The 15,912-nt window shown below is 43.5% G+C and overlaps 1 protein-coding gene and 1 long non-coding RNA gene across 19 annotated transcripts in view; one reads left to right on the top strand and one right to left on the bottom strand.

Moving 5' to 3' along the window:
* Positions 1-15,912, top strand: part of stxbp5l (syntaxin binding protein 5L) — a 130,485-nt gene that overhangs the window by 77,594 nt on the left and 36,979 nt on the right. For all 17 annotated transcript variants that reach the window (XM_004566047.4, XM_004566045.4, XM_004566046.4 and 14 more), the window contains exons 6-14: positions 978-1,041; positions 5,357-5,440; positions 7,773-7,896; positions 10,644-10,719; positions 10,992-11,146; positions 11,471-11,543; positions 12,538-12,685; positions 14,050-14,117; positions 14,676-14,716. In XM_004566047.4, coding sequence (XP_004566104.1) covers positions 978-1,041; positions 5,357-5,440; positions 7,773-7,896; positions 10,644-10,719; positions 10,992-11,146; positions 11,471-11,543; positions 12,538-12,685; positions 14,050-14,117; positions 14,676-14,716 — 833 coding nt within the window. The remainder of the gene's footprint in view (positions 1-977; positions 1,042-5,356; positions 5,441-7,772; positions 7,897-10,643; positions 10,720-10,991; positions 11,147-11,470; positions 11,544-12,537; positions 12,686-14,049; positions 14,118-14,675; positions 14,717-15,912) is intronic.
* Positions 5,340-9,778, bottom strand: LOC143413103 (uncharacterized). 2 transcript variants are annotated; one of them, XR_013093681.1, is made up of 3 exons: positions 9,669-9,778; positions 6,276-6,358; positions 5,340-6,182 (listed from the first exon to the last, which is right to left on the bottom strand). It is a non-coding gene; the product is annotated as an uncharacterized LOC143413103 (long non-coding RNA). The 2 variants fall into 2 exon arrangements; XR_013093680.1 differs by lacking the exon at positions 9,669-9,778 and adding an exon at positions 9,449-9,583.

Here is a 15,912-nt window from a genome sequence, read left to right as displayed (position 1 = left end):
CGGTGGAGGCTGTGTCATGGTTTCAGGTCAGTCAGTGCTGTTGGAGATCTTAAACTGATGAATTACAGAGTCTGATCCACCACGCAGGAACATTTGGAAACATCTGACTGGCAGCAGCTTCATTTTTCAGCATCATAGTGATGCCAAACACAAAGCACACATCAGTGATGGATGCGCCTCCTCAGAGCTCAGCTCCACTGAAGCAGTGTGGGATCATCCTGACAGAGAACACAAGCAAAGGCAGAAACATCCGAGGAAGAGCTTTGACTGTCCTTCAGGAAGCCTGGAGAACAGTTCCTGAAGATCCTCACAGAGCTGACGGAGAGCTCAGTCTGTGCTTCTTCAGCACAGACTCTGTTTTTGCCGTACATGCTGTGTTTCCATGTATGTTTGCACGTTTCAGTCACATATCTCCCAAAATATAAAGAAAGGAGGGTGGCTCAAGACTTTTGCACAGGACTGTATACTTTAAGTGCCTTACTTTATTTAAACACTGAAATGATGCATATGTCACATTTCCTCACATTATTCATAAAAACAGCCTAATGTGAGCGTTTAGCTTGACACCTTTACGGCGTGTTTTATACTGCAGGCTGTAATTTTTGCATCGCCACAGAAACGATGTACCTGATATCTAAATGTCAGTGTTGTGTGCTATTATGGTGGCTGGCAGCAGGCAGCTTGTTTAGGGGCCAGAAAATTACAGCTATAACAGAAACACCTTAAAAATGTAATAAATACCACATGTAAGGCTTTGTTGTTGCTCCCTGCTGACTGCAGTTTGAATACATCAAGTGGGTTCTTTCTCTTCCACACAGTGCCGACGGATGTCACACAGCTAAGCGGCGTGTTAGCGTAAAGCATGGCTGTGATGCTGAGTACGTGGGCGTGGCTGCAGTAAAGCGTTTGTTGCAGTATTGTTTCAGAGCGTTACACTTTGTCTTCCTCACCTCTGTTATTTTTCCTTCTCATTACAGATCAACTAAAACTCACCCAGGACCAGTCGTTCATTTGAGTGACAGCCCAAAGGATGAAGGAAAGGTGTGTAGGCGCATCAAAGCATCACCTTCATGATTCTCCTCGAGCACCAGTGCTGAAGCAGTCTGCTGCACTGAAGCTGCCTCCCTTTTCACGCTTTGTGCCTCCAGTAAAATCTGAGCTTTTTCCTCTGCCGTGTTTCTGTCATCCCCGCCCCCCCATCACTCCCCCCATCACTCCCCCCATCTTCATCCTCGATCCTGACCCTTTCTTCCTGTCGGCCATTATTTTGTTCTAATTGCTCACCTTTCACTCTCTCACCTTGGCTGTCTTTGTGTGCTCGCTGAAAAAGAGCCGTCCTGTGTGCAGCGTCGCTCCTCTTGGTGCCCTCGTCTTTGTTTTGCTTCTTTTTTTTACTCGCGAACAAAGAAGAAAGAAGCTGGATGGAAAAGTTGCAGAAAGAGAAAGAGAGGTCATTGAGAGGCATATTGATTTTTGCCAGTGGAATTCTGTAGCCCTCGGATGAAACCAGACTTGAAAAGCTTTAAAGACAAAAGAATGAGACATGAATTTTCAGCTGCCGTCACCTACTGCAGTCGCTCACTGCAAGCAAGAACAAAGGCCGTGTGTTTAGAGACGTCTCCTCTCCTTGAACAGCACAAAGTTAACCCTTCGTAAGCAAAGGGGACAAGTTCTCTCAGCTCACGCTAATGCTGCTGTCCTGTAGCTGAGGTTAGTTAAGCTAGCCTCCGTGTGCTTGGTAATGGTGATTGTCACTGAAAGGTTAGTGTGAGTTTGCTAGTCGCCAACTGATGCACCAGCTTCTCTGCTGTCAGTGCTCATGCAGGCTCATCTACCATGAAGCCGGAGGACTCGCTTTCCTGTTCTGCTCAGTCAGTCTTTCAAACTGGATAAAAGCTTTGAGATGATAAATGTCATTCTGTAGAAAAATGATCGTGAAACGACCTCAGATGACATCAGTCTCAGCATCACTTTGCGCAACTGGAAGTCTTTAAAAATCCAGTTCAACAAGTTTAACATACAGCAGGAAATACAGAGCATTATTATTATATTACTGATCACTAACACAGGTTTGGAACAATGTTATTTATATAACACCAAATCACAGACATCTACATACAGACAAAACACAACAATCATATGAGCCCCTATGAGCAGCACTTTGGCGACAGTGGGAAGGAAAAACTCCCTTTTAACAGGAAGAAACCTCCAGCAGAACCAGGCTCAGGGAGGGGCGGGGCCATCTGCTGTGATTGGTTGGTGTGAGAGAAGGAAGACAGGATAAAGACATGCTGTGGAAGAGAGACAGAGATTAATAACAGATATGATTCAGTGCAGAGAGGTCTGTTAACACATAGTGAGTGGAGTAGAAACTCCCAGTGCATCATGGGAATCCCCCAGCAGCCTACACCTGTTGCAGCGTAGCTAAGGGAGGATTCAGGTCACCTGGTCCAGCTCTAACTATATGCTTTAGCAAAAAGGAAAGTTTGAATCTTAAAAGTAGAGATAGTGTCTGTCTCCTGGATCCAGACTGGGAGCTGGTTCCACCAAAGCAGAAACTGAATTAATGATGACAGCAGATATTAAATGAATGTTTCCAGTGGCAACATCCCTTATTCAGCTTATAAATATGTAGTATATGTAACGTCTGCTCTTTATTTGGTCTGTTTTGAACAGATTTTGTTTTGTTTAAGCCGTTTCTTTCAACGTGCTGCAAAAAACATCAAATAAAAACCCAAAAAATGAATGAAAAGAAAAATTGTTTAAAAAGCAGTTAAATTTTCTTCACCAAAGCCCATAAAAGATTATTCTCAGGTTTTGCTTTGTTGCCTTTGATGAAATCTCTGCTGGAGTAAACGGCTGTAATTTCACTGCAGTTTGTCGACGTGCTCTTTAAACTGCCCACAACAGAGCCGCATGAACACCGCCTTCATGCTTAATAGATATTTATTATGTTAATGAGATGTCACTGATATGTCTCATTCACATCACAGCAGACCTGCCTGCAGATCCTACAGTGGTGATCCTTCATGCGTCCTCACTCTTGAAAATGTATTCAGAGCTGCAGAATTTACCGGGTTTGCTTCCCCCTCACCTGCACTCTGCTTCCCTTCTTCAGATGTGCAGTGTCACACAGTCTTTGCACTCAGCAGGAGAGCTGTTTCCTCCTCTCTGTCTTTAAAGCTGTGCTTCTGCAGCAGCTCTCCTCTGATCTCTGATCAGATTGGGTCGGCTTTGCTTCCCCTTTTATCGTCTGTTTGTGAATTTGTGTGTAACTGGGTTGTAGTATGTGGCAGTGTTGCTTTTTCTCCTCCGGTGCATGCAGGGCTGTTTGTTTATGGAGCCTGTTTATATGGTGCCAGTGTATTCTATACAAATCAGAGCTGATATGGTAAGGACTGCAACGAATTGTCCTTGTACATGAAGGAGTGTGTGTTATTCTCAGTGTGTGTAAATCAGTAAATCTGTGTTTGTGTGCATTTGTGTTCATGTAGAGACACAGATAAACAGCCTGTTTTACCCAGTGTGTGTTAGACAGCCAGTGATGGGACTGTGAGACAAACCGAGCCAGTGACACAGCTGAGGCTGCACCTCTAACACCATCTGCAGCTTATGTTGTCGTCTAAAATGGGAATAAGACAGTTTGCTATTAGTCTGCTATCAGTCTAAGACTGAATGGCAAGTTTGCAATAACATGCAATCAGTTTGTGATACCACTACGGCTGCCACAAACGATTATTTTGATAGTCGACTAATCAGCTCATCATCCATTGGACGTAAAACTACAGCTTATTGCACCAGCAGCATCTGCTCTTATATAACTATCATTAGCTTACAGCTTTAAGTGTTTAAGGTCTGTGCTAACTAAAAATAAAGACAAGATGATAGTTTATCAAATTTTAATGACATTTGCAGAGTGTTTCGGTGAAGTTTAATAAACTCCTTGCTATCTAAAATATAACAGGACACCGGAGTAAATTCTCGAGCATCTCACACTTCTGATGATCAGCTGTCTGCTTGAGGTTTATTCAGCTGTGTAAAAACTATAACTTTAATCTCAGCCAAACAGATTTACTCAGGAACAAATAAAACACTGAAAAAAGCCAAACAACATTTTTAAGTTATCTAAGTGACTTATATATATTTAACCCGAGTAGCGAAAGACGGCGGTGGGTTTGAAAACGATTTGCCGGGAGTCCGGTGTTCTCACGGCTCTAGTTAGCCTAGCCCCTGGCTAGCTATCGAGCTAGTGGGTAACAGACGTCTCCGAAAACGTCGGAGCGCTTTTGAAAATATGCGGTGTCCTGATAAACTGAGCAGATATTTGAGGTTTACACAGCTACATTCTCGCCTGAAAATATGTTAAACGTTTATTTTGTGACCCAGAAAGAATAATAAGAGTAATATTAAAACTAGCAGCTGCCGCCATTGTTGGAAACTAAGCAGGGCCGCGCTATGAATTCTGGGACACAGTTTCTTCTTCTTCGGGGTTTAACGGCAGCTGGCATCCTTGTACATGCAGTGCTGCCATCTTCTGTTTCAGTCCGTTATTACACTCTTAAATCCTGCTACTTATTCCTGCGTCTTTCAGGATCTTACAAAGCTTCAAACGACGCGTCGACTATTAAATTAGTCGTCGACGATTTTGATAGTCGACGTAATCGTGACTAGTCGACTAATCGTGGCAGCCCTAGATACCAGAGGATCAAGTGTGGCTAATCTGCTGCTGTCCACCTACAATTTACCTGCTTACATTCAGAGATCAGCCAGAACTTCATAGATTTGACACAGAAACAAACCTTCCTCACATGGTGACATAGTTGCTGCAGGAAACAATCTGACTGCAGAATAACACAAGCACCTGGCAACCGTGTTTGTACAGGACTATATCCAGAATGCAACCAGCAACTGAGTCCAGTCTCCTACTGCAAACAGACACTTTGCCAATGACTCACACTCATCAGCACTGATTGACTCGGGCTGATTTCACCATGTTGGCAACCTGTCTGTCTGCTAAAACCTTCTGTCTGACAGTGACGACGGTCAGTCTGAAGGCTGGTGGTCCTCCCACCAGGTGAGCTGTGCAATCAGCTTGTGGTCACACAAGCTGCAGGTGTTGCACGCTCAGCCTCTGGGAAACCAGCTGGTTGCTCACAATCAGCCGCTCAGTGTGAAAAAATCCAGTTTAATCACTGGGTAACAAGTTAGGAGGAGGCTGCTGTCCTGTTTTACTCTACTGGCACTGAGTCAATAAATAATGGTTAAAACATAAATAGCCGATCATCATCATCACACTGAGCACAGACCTCGTGCATGTTTTTATTATGAACAGTCTCCTCTGTCCTCGTGTCTGCAGCTGCTTATAGGGTTTGAGAGCGGGACGATCGTGCAGTGGGACCTCCGGGGCAAGAAGGCTGACTTCAGGATCTACTACGATGAGGTGAGTTTGATAGGTGAAGCCTTTCTGTCTGCCCTCTTTCTACGTCTGCTGTGGCCTCTGTGTTTGTTTGTTTAATAATCAAACTGTAGTTTCATTTTAGCTGTCTCTGTGCGGATGCCTGATTATAGCAGCAGGAGGCAGGATATGTACAAGAATCTGGCAAAATTGAGAGGAATGAAGAACAAATTGCTTTAAAAACAAATTGGAAATGAGTCCCAGAGGGGGGTGCACGAGTGGGAACGTTCAGCTTGTTTATGACATCAAAGCCCTGCAGAGACATGTCGAGTTTTTCTTTTTTACATACAGACCTGAATAAAAACATGTGACACTGAAGTGTTACAGGTTCTTCAGGTGAAACAGGAAGTGCTTCAACATTGACTCTCAGCGCTCTCTTCAAGTTACCCTCGCTGACCAAAGTCGAGTGCACTTTTCATCTCAGAGCGGCAGCAACTTTTCTCATTTTTAACAAGGTGTTTGTTATGAAAAGCTGCCTGCCAAACCAATTACTGCTCTTTGAAGAAGCAGTCATTAGAGGACCCGGGAACGCTCACGCCGGTCCGGGCAGCCTCGGGCAGCTTGCACAGCACTGTCAGCTGGAACAGACGACAACGCTGGCACCCAGAGACCAGCAGAGCGTAAACGCGTCATGTCAGACAGGTGTGTTAGGTTACACGGTCTGTACTCAGCCAAAGGTGCTGCAGCTTTCAGCATCCAGGGAGAAAACGTTTCATCACAGTGCACGCTGAAAAGTTACACACAAAACTATATTTTCATGTAATATTCAAACGTCTTTCATTAACAGGTCATTAACTCGTGTGTCTTCAAACATACGCACCATCAGCACATCTGCTGCCACCTCTTACGTCCTCCTTCTCCTGTGAACAGTAACACTCACGCTCATGAGCTTCCTTTGTGGATCTGAATGTGATTTAAAGGACAAAGAAAAGTACGAACTTTAAGCTGTCAGCTCTTCATATGCACCAAAAATAATACTGACATTTGGTTTTGCTCTGTATTTACACCCAGTCCTACTGCGCCTCCGTGTCTCTGTGGTTAAATGCACTTTTTCTTCTATAACACTTCATAAACTCCTATCTGGTGTGAAAGGACCGGCTATCGATCTCCATCGCTGGCTGCCTTTTCTAAAGCCTCGTTCCAGCATCGAGTCGCTGAAAGGTTATTATAGATGTTTCTCCGTCTGATGACGAGGGGAAAAACGCAGCCTACACCCGGCTTTAAACATTTTCTGCTGCCATCTGAGAAAATTCAGTTTACTGTGATTACCACAATAACGACCACGTTAGGACTGATGAGTGCACAGCTCTAACAAAAGCCTCCTGAATAAGCTTCAGTGTGCGAATGAGAAAAGGTTAATTTGGAACAATGTCAGGCCAAACTTCTCCAGGATTATCCAGACTGTTTTTCTGCTGCTGACGCTCCCCGGGGCCGTGACCTCTGTGGCTTTGACATGAATAACTGTGAATAATGTTTTTAAGAAGCTAAAGATTACCCAGCGAGGTCTTCTGAAGAACAGCGGCAGACGTGCTGAGCGCAGGGCGATACCAGGAAAACGACTTTGCTGTTTTGGCTTGCGTGACGTTTTTTACCTGTACAGCTAAGGTGTGGTAGCTGTGGCATCACTGAGTAGAATCACATACGTATCACCGTGTGTCGCATGCTGCAGAAGCGTTTTTGCTCTTCTGTGTGGACACCAAAGCTGTCAGATGAACATCATTGTTGTGTTTTTAATAGGCGTGTGTTTGATAGAGCTCCACGGGGAAAATGTGGTCTGCCTTTGTATGAAACAATCTTGTCAGTTGTATTTTTCTCCATTGTATTTGGACAAAAGTGTCAATTACCATCCGCAGAGAGAAGCACTTTGTTATGTGCTCACCAGTTTTGAAGGATTATTATCTTCGTCCTTTGTCTCATATTTCATTTGAAGCGTAGCAGGGCACTGACACTACGTGAGGACGGATTCAACAACGATACCAACGAGGTTTTATTCCAGATCTGGCCTAAAGCTAAATGCTGTAAGAATCAGTGTCGTGTGTCATCACGTTTCACTTCTGAATCGGCTTAATTTCTCCTGTGTGCAGTTTCGGTTTGGCTGTTCGGTAGGTTGTTACAGTTCATTTGAACTTGCTTCAGTTCTTCGGTGGACTTTGGTCTCAGCCGCTCGCCGAGCTCGGCGTCGTGTGGGGTCTGCTGCAGGACTCCTGGTTCCTCTTCCCCAATCAGGCTTCTTTCTCATGGCACTGCATGACACAATGATTCACTTGAAGTGCTTTATGACTTTGAGAGAAACACTGACTCTGTGTGATCGGTGCAGGCCATCCACTCTGTCAGCTGGCATCACGAAGGGAAGCAGTTCATGTGCAGTCACTCGGACGGCAGCCTGACGCTGTGGAACCTCAGAAACACCACCAAGCCATTCCAGGTCACCTTCCCTCACGGTGAGACACACACACTCTCATAATCCCAGAGACAAATCCTGGGTCTATACTCTTTGTATAGATCTGAATATCATAGACTGTAAACAAACCTCTGTGGACCATATGCTGTCATCTGATTTGCCGAGCAGCTCGTGGTTATGTCTTTGCTTTTCTCAGTGTAACCAGCCACCGTTCAGTCTCATTCACCAACATTCATGTTCGGTTACCTGCACATTTAGGGTAGACTGTGCTGTATCCAGCAGTGATTGTCGTATGTGCGGTGTTTCGCTGCTGCTTCGTTTTGATTTCCACACTCGGTGAAATCTGCCTCCTCTTCTGCCGTGTCTCCCTACGGCTTCCTCTCATGCAGGGCCGACCGAACTCGTCAGATTTGTGTTTTCTTGCTGTGAGCTGTAATCTCAGGCAAAATCACAAAGCAAAAAGCAGGCAGGATGTGGCTGACGGGGAGGGGGGCACAGCTGAATTCCAGCAGATTGTTTATTTGTCAGATATTTAGTGTCACTCAGGGCGAAAACGGGAGGAAGAGGAAAGGGAGGCATGAAAATGAGTAGAGGTCAACTAAGAACATAAAGCTGAAGAAGAGTAAACAGTTAAAATGTTATTTGCTGAGAATGATATAGTCGGACATTTTTAGTTATAAATAAATGAGTTAAAAACTGTGAGGGTTTAAAATTCAGCATTTAAACGGCTCGACTGCAGCACCTCGGGCTTTTAGTAGCAGGCTAGGTGAGGGGAAGGAGTGCTAACTGAGCTAATGCTAGCTAACGTGACTAACATGGTCTGTCCATAGTCTGAGTGTGTGGTAAGCAACAAACTTCACTGAGCTCACAGCAGAGCAGCATCTTAGTTATCAAAGAATTGGATTAAATATACTCCAAAATGCTCCGATATCACAAACATGTCCAGCTGAGTGATTTGAAATAGCTCAAAACTAGCAGAGCGCTATTAGCTTAGTTAGCACCTATCTGTGACCTCTGTAAGGAAACGTACTTTACTTCCAGAAATCAAAACCAGTTTGATTTTATTATGTGTTTGTTTTCCTTCAATATGACAATAAGTTACTAATAATTTGTAATGCATTACTTATTACTTGTTACTTTCCTTAGAGGTAATGGAGTATGTTACTTAATTACCCATCAGAGAACTTGTTACTTTCATGTTAATATGACCTGAAATTCATTATCTCATAATTATCAATTAACTCTGTAAACCCAAGGCTACGTTCCCACACACTGACACAAATTCCTAATGAGGACACGTCTTTCTTTTAGGTTTTGCATTTGAACACAAACTGACAACAAAGAAAGTTAAAAAGCAGCCGCTGGCTTCTTCTAGGCTAGATTAGCATTAGCATGCTGCCTATGCAGATCCATACAAAGACTCTGAATGACTCTGATTCAGTATTTAGTTTGAACATCTTTTAAATGTCAGAATCGACTTCTTGTAGAGAATTATGGATGTTTGTCTTCTTCCAAGCATGAAACTGCTGTTCATGTCTGAACCTGAACATGTCACACTGCCCCTCTAACACTCCAGGCTAACCTCTGCATACCTGTTATCACTCGCCATTGTTCCCTCTGTCACACAGCTGAGTCGACTTCGTCACAGTCGGGCAAAAATCCATCATCTTGTTATTTATTTATAAAATTTACTGCTGAAGCTGCCAAATATGCTCACAAATTTTAGCTTATTTAAATTAGCGATTAGCACAGTGCTCTAAATACTTAACCACAGATGTTACATGTGTGTTTGGCTTTCCATCATTTACTTACCTGCTGAGCTGTTGCTTGATGCAGAGCTCGGTGACAACTGGGGCTTTCTTTGCCTTTTGTGTTTCTCAGCTACAACCGTGTCAGTGACATGTAGGTAATGAGCATTGTACCTGGATAGGTGAGCATAGTTCAGAAACCATCCGTCCATTTTCTTAACGGTGTATCCAATTAAAAGAGCCGGTCTCAGCAGGCCAGGCTGTTGCAGAGCACCATTAACCAGAAGTTTTAGTTTTTTGGCCAGCGTAGTGTTTTAACTAAACTATCAGAAGTTTCTCACTTTTTACAGCCAACACTTTGTCTGTTTTAAGCACAATGTCCTGTACATAAGGGCACCAAAATGACCTTTTTATAGCCACTTTTCATAATGATGATGTGAAGAAATCTGCGACAGGACGAGTTGTTCTCAGAGAATCCAGGTACACTTAAAATGATTCCTTTTATTGCGTTCAATAAAAGATGCTGCAGCAGAGCTCCAACAGTTTAGAAATGATGTTTCTTTCATTTGTTCAGAAAGTGCTGAGCCTTTGTTGAAAGGTAGAATTCAAGGTTTCACTGCCTCCAAGCTAGGAGACCTTCTCTTCAAAGATGTTAATATGAGAAGCATGAATTACTCCCTTTAATACGCTAACTCTGATAATGGACTGTCATTCAGTGAAGAGAGGACCTGGAAACACAGCAAACACACAAAACTCCAGTTGGAAATGAGACTAAATTTGATCCTTCAAGGGGGTTCCTGTGGCGCACTATGTCCTGATTATGCTCACATTGTGTAACATTATGAACACAGTGTAGAGCCGTGCATTGGTCACTTTGACAAAGCAGCAGGTAGCAACTCCAAATAGCTTAAAAGAGGGAAAAACATGAACGTAACAACAGGTGAACAACAGCTTTTCTTCTTACATCTTCTCATCTTATTATGAAACTATACTTTAATCTGTACATGTTGCTCTTCCTTTGCTTTTTCCTCTGATGCAGGAAAGATACAGAAGGATGCGAGGAAGGAGTCGTGCAAACCTATTCTCAAAGTGGAATACAAGACCTGCAGGAACAGGTGCGTGTGTCTTAAACATTTCATTTTCTGATTGCACAGACGTAGCGCTGTATTTTTTTTTATTGATATTAACCTCTGAGATGAGATTTAAAGATTTCTTTTGAGTCCTCACAGGAACAAACAACCGTTGTGTATGCGTCACTTATTTCATCGATCACTGGCGTTTAATTCGATTTGAAACAAGAGCGTGTTTCATTTTACTTGTTACTCATTCTTTCTTTCTGCTTTGTCGAGGTGAGCATCTCTAAATCCCTTCTCTTCCTTCACAACAGTGAGCCTTTTGTTATCTTCTCTGGGGGTCTTTCATATGACAAGGCGGGACGACGGCCGGCACTGACGATCATGCACGGCAAGGCCATCACTGTGCTGGAGATGGATTACCCCATAGTAGAGTTCATGGTGCTGTGCGAGACTCCTTACAACAACGGTAAGGGCGTACCGATTCAATTATAAGAGCTGTGTCCCTTTTTGTGGTCTCGCTTCAGTGAGTTTGAAGCCTTTCAGAGAAATGTGGTTTTCAGCCACGGGGGGTTTTTCACCCGCTCGGTGCCATCGGCTTCTCCTGTAATCCTGTGATAATGTGGAAATCACAAGAGCACGCTTCCTTAAAACTCACCAAGTGTTACCACCGACTGACGTTGAGTCATTTTTATATGAATTTCAGCTGATTTTAAATTTGCATCCCTCCTTGATGTTGTCGTGGTAACTAGCATTACCTCTCCATCTTTCTGTTTGCATTCGGCCTTCACAGAGGTCCAGGAGCCTTACGCTGTGGTCGTGCTTCTGGAGAAAGACTTAATCGTGGTGGATCTAACACAGAGCAAGTACGTCACTGTGAAACATACAGTTAGACATCATATATCAGAATCACACCATCGCGTGTGCAAGAATATCACTCAGAGAGTGGAACTGTTCTTACATTCAGCAACAAAGTGAAAGCAGCTGTAGTTCAGAGAGATATCAGCATATAATGCTGTATGACCATAAGCATATGTGGACTATCCTAATTTGAGGACTTTTGTGGATTAATTGTATCGATCTATCAGAAAGTTGCTCTCAGCAGCTCAGTGTCTTGAAGGGAAACAGTTCAGTGCTTTTGTTGTGATTTCAGAGGTCTGATAAGATCCTATGTAAAAACTGCCAAAGATGTTATCCTTTGAACAAGCACAGCTCAATGTTCTGTGGGTAGATTTAACTCGCTATCATTGTTATAAAAGATTGAAGCTGGACGCGGCGATGATGTCCTGACAGATTAACACCCAAGGCTAGGCTAGGCATACATTTGAGGAGTAGCAAAACGCTCGGGTATAAATGAAGTTTCCTGGTTAATTAGGTTAGCTAATTACAGCTGTTAGATATAAATGTCTCCTGATAACACCTAAAGTAGTTTAAACATGTCCAGATTGTCTTTGAGCTCATTGATTACGAGCTAATTGTGTTTAAATTGTTCATTATAAGTAAATCAGGTTAATTGTATTTAAATGCTTCATTATAAGTAAGGAGTGGCATGAATTTGGAGCTCTGCAGAAACACCCCTCTACATCTTTTAGTGACACTTTAATGTGTGCATAGAAGAACCAGTCGCTCTTATCTTACTGTATCGGCAATAAAGCAGATGAAGCTAGAGTCATTGGCACATTCAATTTTTATTGCTTAGAGAACAGATAAAGAATCCAGACCTTTGAACGTGTCCACTTCCTGTGGGCTCCATGGGAGGACCAACTGGAATTATTCTTTTCGATTAGCTGAGGAATAATTCTGAATAGCTTCATGTTCATAGGTCTACTATATACCACGTTGTGTACTTGCCTGTTGCAGCTACCCCGTCTTTGAGAACCCGTATCCCATGGACATCCATGAGTCGCCAGTGACCTGCACGGCCTATTTCGCAGACTGTCCACCAGACATCATCCCCATCCTCTACTCCATAGGAGCGAAACACAAGAAGACTGGCTACAGCCAGAAGGTAAAGGAGGGGAAGAGTACGGCCTTTGCTGTGCAGATCCATGTTGGGAGGATTTTCTTGTGTTACGTAATCCTCGCATACCGTATTTTCAGACCATAAGGTGCATTAAGCGAAACAAAACAGTCAAATAAGTCAAACTTTACTCAGGTCATTCTTGCTTCCTCCACTTCTGTACCATTGATTCATTACTGTTGAATTCTCCGGCAGCGGCTCTATTCCCATGTTGTAGCAGTATATTAATGACTAACCTCATATTGTGGATGGATTATCTCAGTTGTTCTCCTGACTGAAGTTTGGTCCGTTTACAGCATCCTGCCATGCGATTGCATTTGTCTCTAACCATCAGGAACCCTCATGTTAACTTTTATCGAGTGGAAAAAAGTTAACGTTCATCCTCCAGCTTCACTGTGTTTATGCTAACATAGCTGTGTCGCTAGCGGTCACGTAGCACATCATTATATAGCAGCTAGCCCAACTTCAGTAACCCTACAAACGTCACTGCTGTTTAGTTTTCTGTCTTCATTTATGTTGGAAGTGATAACAGAGCTGTACGTTTGAATTTTTCATAAATCTCTCAGTCAGGACATGCTATATCATGTTTAGGTGGAAGCTAGCGAGCTAACTTCCTGCTAACTTCTAACTCTGTTAAATGTAATAAATCCTGTTTTCATGGATGCCTGGATGTTAAACTTAATTGTTACACCTGGTAAAGCAGCAACACTGATCATTTTATTAAAGGTTAAAGAATTTAGACAGTTTTTAAACTCTCAGTGATGCTGCAGTGTTCGTTTGAATTTGGGACCTGAAAATGACGGAGTTTAGGACCCAGATTCCTCCGTGAGGCTCCTGACTACAGTAGCTGTAATGCTCCAACAATCCATCACGTGGTGGCTTCGTAGCTTAGCAAAGTCGCACTAAAACATTTTTGACAGATTTTTGAGCGCCGTGTAGCACATAAAATCGGTTCAAGGTCAGTGAGCACGATCAGAATTCATCATTTGAAAAAATTAAAGGATTTTAAGTGCGCCTTATTGTGCGGAAAATACAATGCTAGAACTGATGTATAAATATGTATAGAGTTGTGTGTCTGCGCTTCGGTTCTTTGGTATATCCTGGTCTCTGAAGGGAGTTTTATTCATAATTTGTCATGTAAAATCATCTTTCTAAAATAATTGCTGTTGAACTTTTTAAATTATAGGTAATCATTAGCACACGTATCACTTTTAATCAATTCGGTTTTGTATTTGAGGATGACAGCCTGTGTTTTAGAACAAAAGGAAAAGCGAGGGTACAATGGGACAGAAAGAAAGGGTAATGTGCCCGGGTGTTTAAAATAATCAGTGCTGCTGTGATTATTTTGTCAGGAGTGGCCAATCAGTGGAGGGACGTGGACATTAGGCTCCCACACTTATCCAGAGATCATCATCACAGGGTGAGTTAGAAATGCTGACAGGCATACTGATGACCCCTCTTTAACACCACCCGTCACATTTAAAAGGACAGTTGAGCCGTGTCTCACGCCACGGTGACAGAACCACCGACTGTGGGTTTTTCTACATTTATAGCGCTGCGTAGATTTGATTTCTATCTGTGCCAGCCCCAGCAGAGAGCAGGCCCCCTTTGTCAGAGATGTTAACCTGCTCTGAAGCTTGCTCGCTGGGTGGCGTTTGCTTCTGGGTAACACTCACAGATATCAGTAGCAGTCCGGCCCTTTGAGGTCGACGTGGAGACGTTTCACTGCTGAAAGCACAGCGTGAAACACCTAAAAATGCTCAAGTTCTCACGAAGTAGGAACCCAGCTTCACTTTGTAGCTCTGTGAGCCACAAGACGGGTGAGCTGCAGATTCATGAACAGTGTGATGTTTTAAAAATGCAGCGATAAATTTACTGAGGTAATAATCATTAACACGACTAATTAGACTAAAAGTGAGTGGGAAGGTTGGAAGTTTTACTTGTCATTAATTTCATACTAAATACATTTTTTTTTCAGGCATGCTGACGGATCGATTAAGTTTTGGGACGCATCTGCAAGTAAGTCCTGTGCACCAAGCTTTCCTGCATTCTCATTGCAGCGATGCATTTGTTCCACAGCACAGTTAATCAATCACCTGGGTGATATCATTAATTGCTTAATGACATAATCTAAGAGTTCAGACTAATCATACTCACCCACAGCTAACATACTAGCTTCAGATCAGCTGATCTCAGCTCTATGCCTCATCACATGATAGATCAGCTGAGAGCATTTCGTACATCTATTTAGCAAAGTTCATATGATATAAACCGATCAGACGTAACATCAGACATGGACCATGGAGCAATGGAAAAAGGTGGGTTGGTCTGATGAATCAGATAGGTGGACGGATTATTGTGCGTCGCTTACATAGGGAACCACAGGCGAGCCAACGGGGACAGTTGCTTTGAGCGATGCTCTGCTGGGAAACTGTTACGTCCCCCCCCCACCACGGCGGGGGCAAAGGCAGGCAGGGGACAGCAACACTGGACAACCACAATCAATGAAGGAGGAAGACCACAGAGCAGTTAGGTATCAGGCAGAATTTAATGGTTGGACAGTCAATCTTAACAACAGAGAAGAGGTGGGGGGGGAGGAGGACTGGGCGGTTGATCCAAATCAAAGAAAGTAATAAAACAAAAAGAGGTCGGTAGCTTCCAGGGCCTAGCCTAACTGAAAGAAAAATGCAAAACAAAAGGCCTACCTAGCTACTCGATAAAAGTCAGTGAAAACATACAAGGGTGGCATCAACCGCATAACCTAGTGTGACTAACAGAGTAAAATCTACAACCAGTGTACAGGGTACCCCAGCTTACCTGTCCAGCCTCCCACCACACACAACATAAAGAAGCCTGTTCGCAAATGTTTGTCAAAGCAGAAGCCAGCAGCCCCAGCTGGCCAGGGAGCGGCTCATATGTAGTGTTCCTTGGAGTGTGATTGGCCAACTGAGCCCAGACCAGCCAATAGACACCTGCCAATCAACTTCGAACTGGCCAATCAGAGGAGGCCTGACGCCTGAAAGATAAATAGAACACAAAACAGAGCACAAAAGCAAAGCCACGCCCCTTGGCACGTAACAGAAACCCTGGGTCCTGCATCCATGTGGATGTTACTTTGAGACGTACCATCTATCCAAGCATTGTTCCACATCATCTACACCCATGCATGGAGAAGGTGCTCCCCGATGGCTGTGGTCTCTCTCAGCAGGATAATG

This window comes from Maylandia zebra, linkage group LG16, assembly GCF_041146795.1.
Source record: "Maylandia zebra isolate NMK-2024a linkage group LG16, Mzebra_GT3a, whole genome shotgun sequence".
Lineage (NCBI taxonomy): Eukaryota > Metazoa > Chordata > Actinopteri > Cichliformes > Cichlidae > Maylandia > Maylandia zebra.
This window is presented reverse-complemented; position numbering and strand designations above follow the sequence as displayed.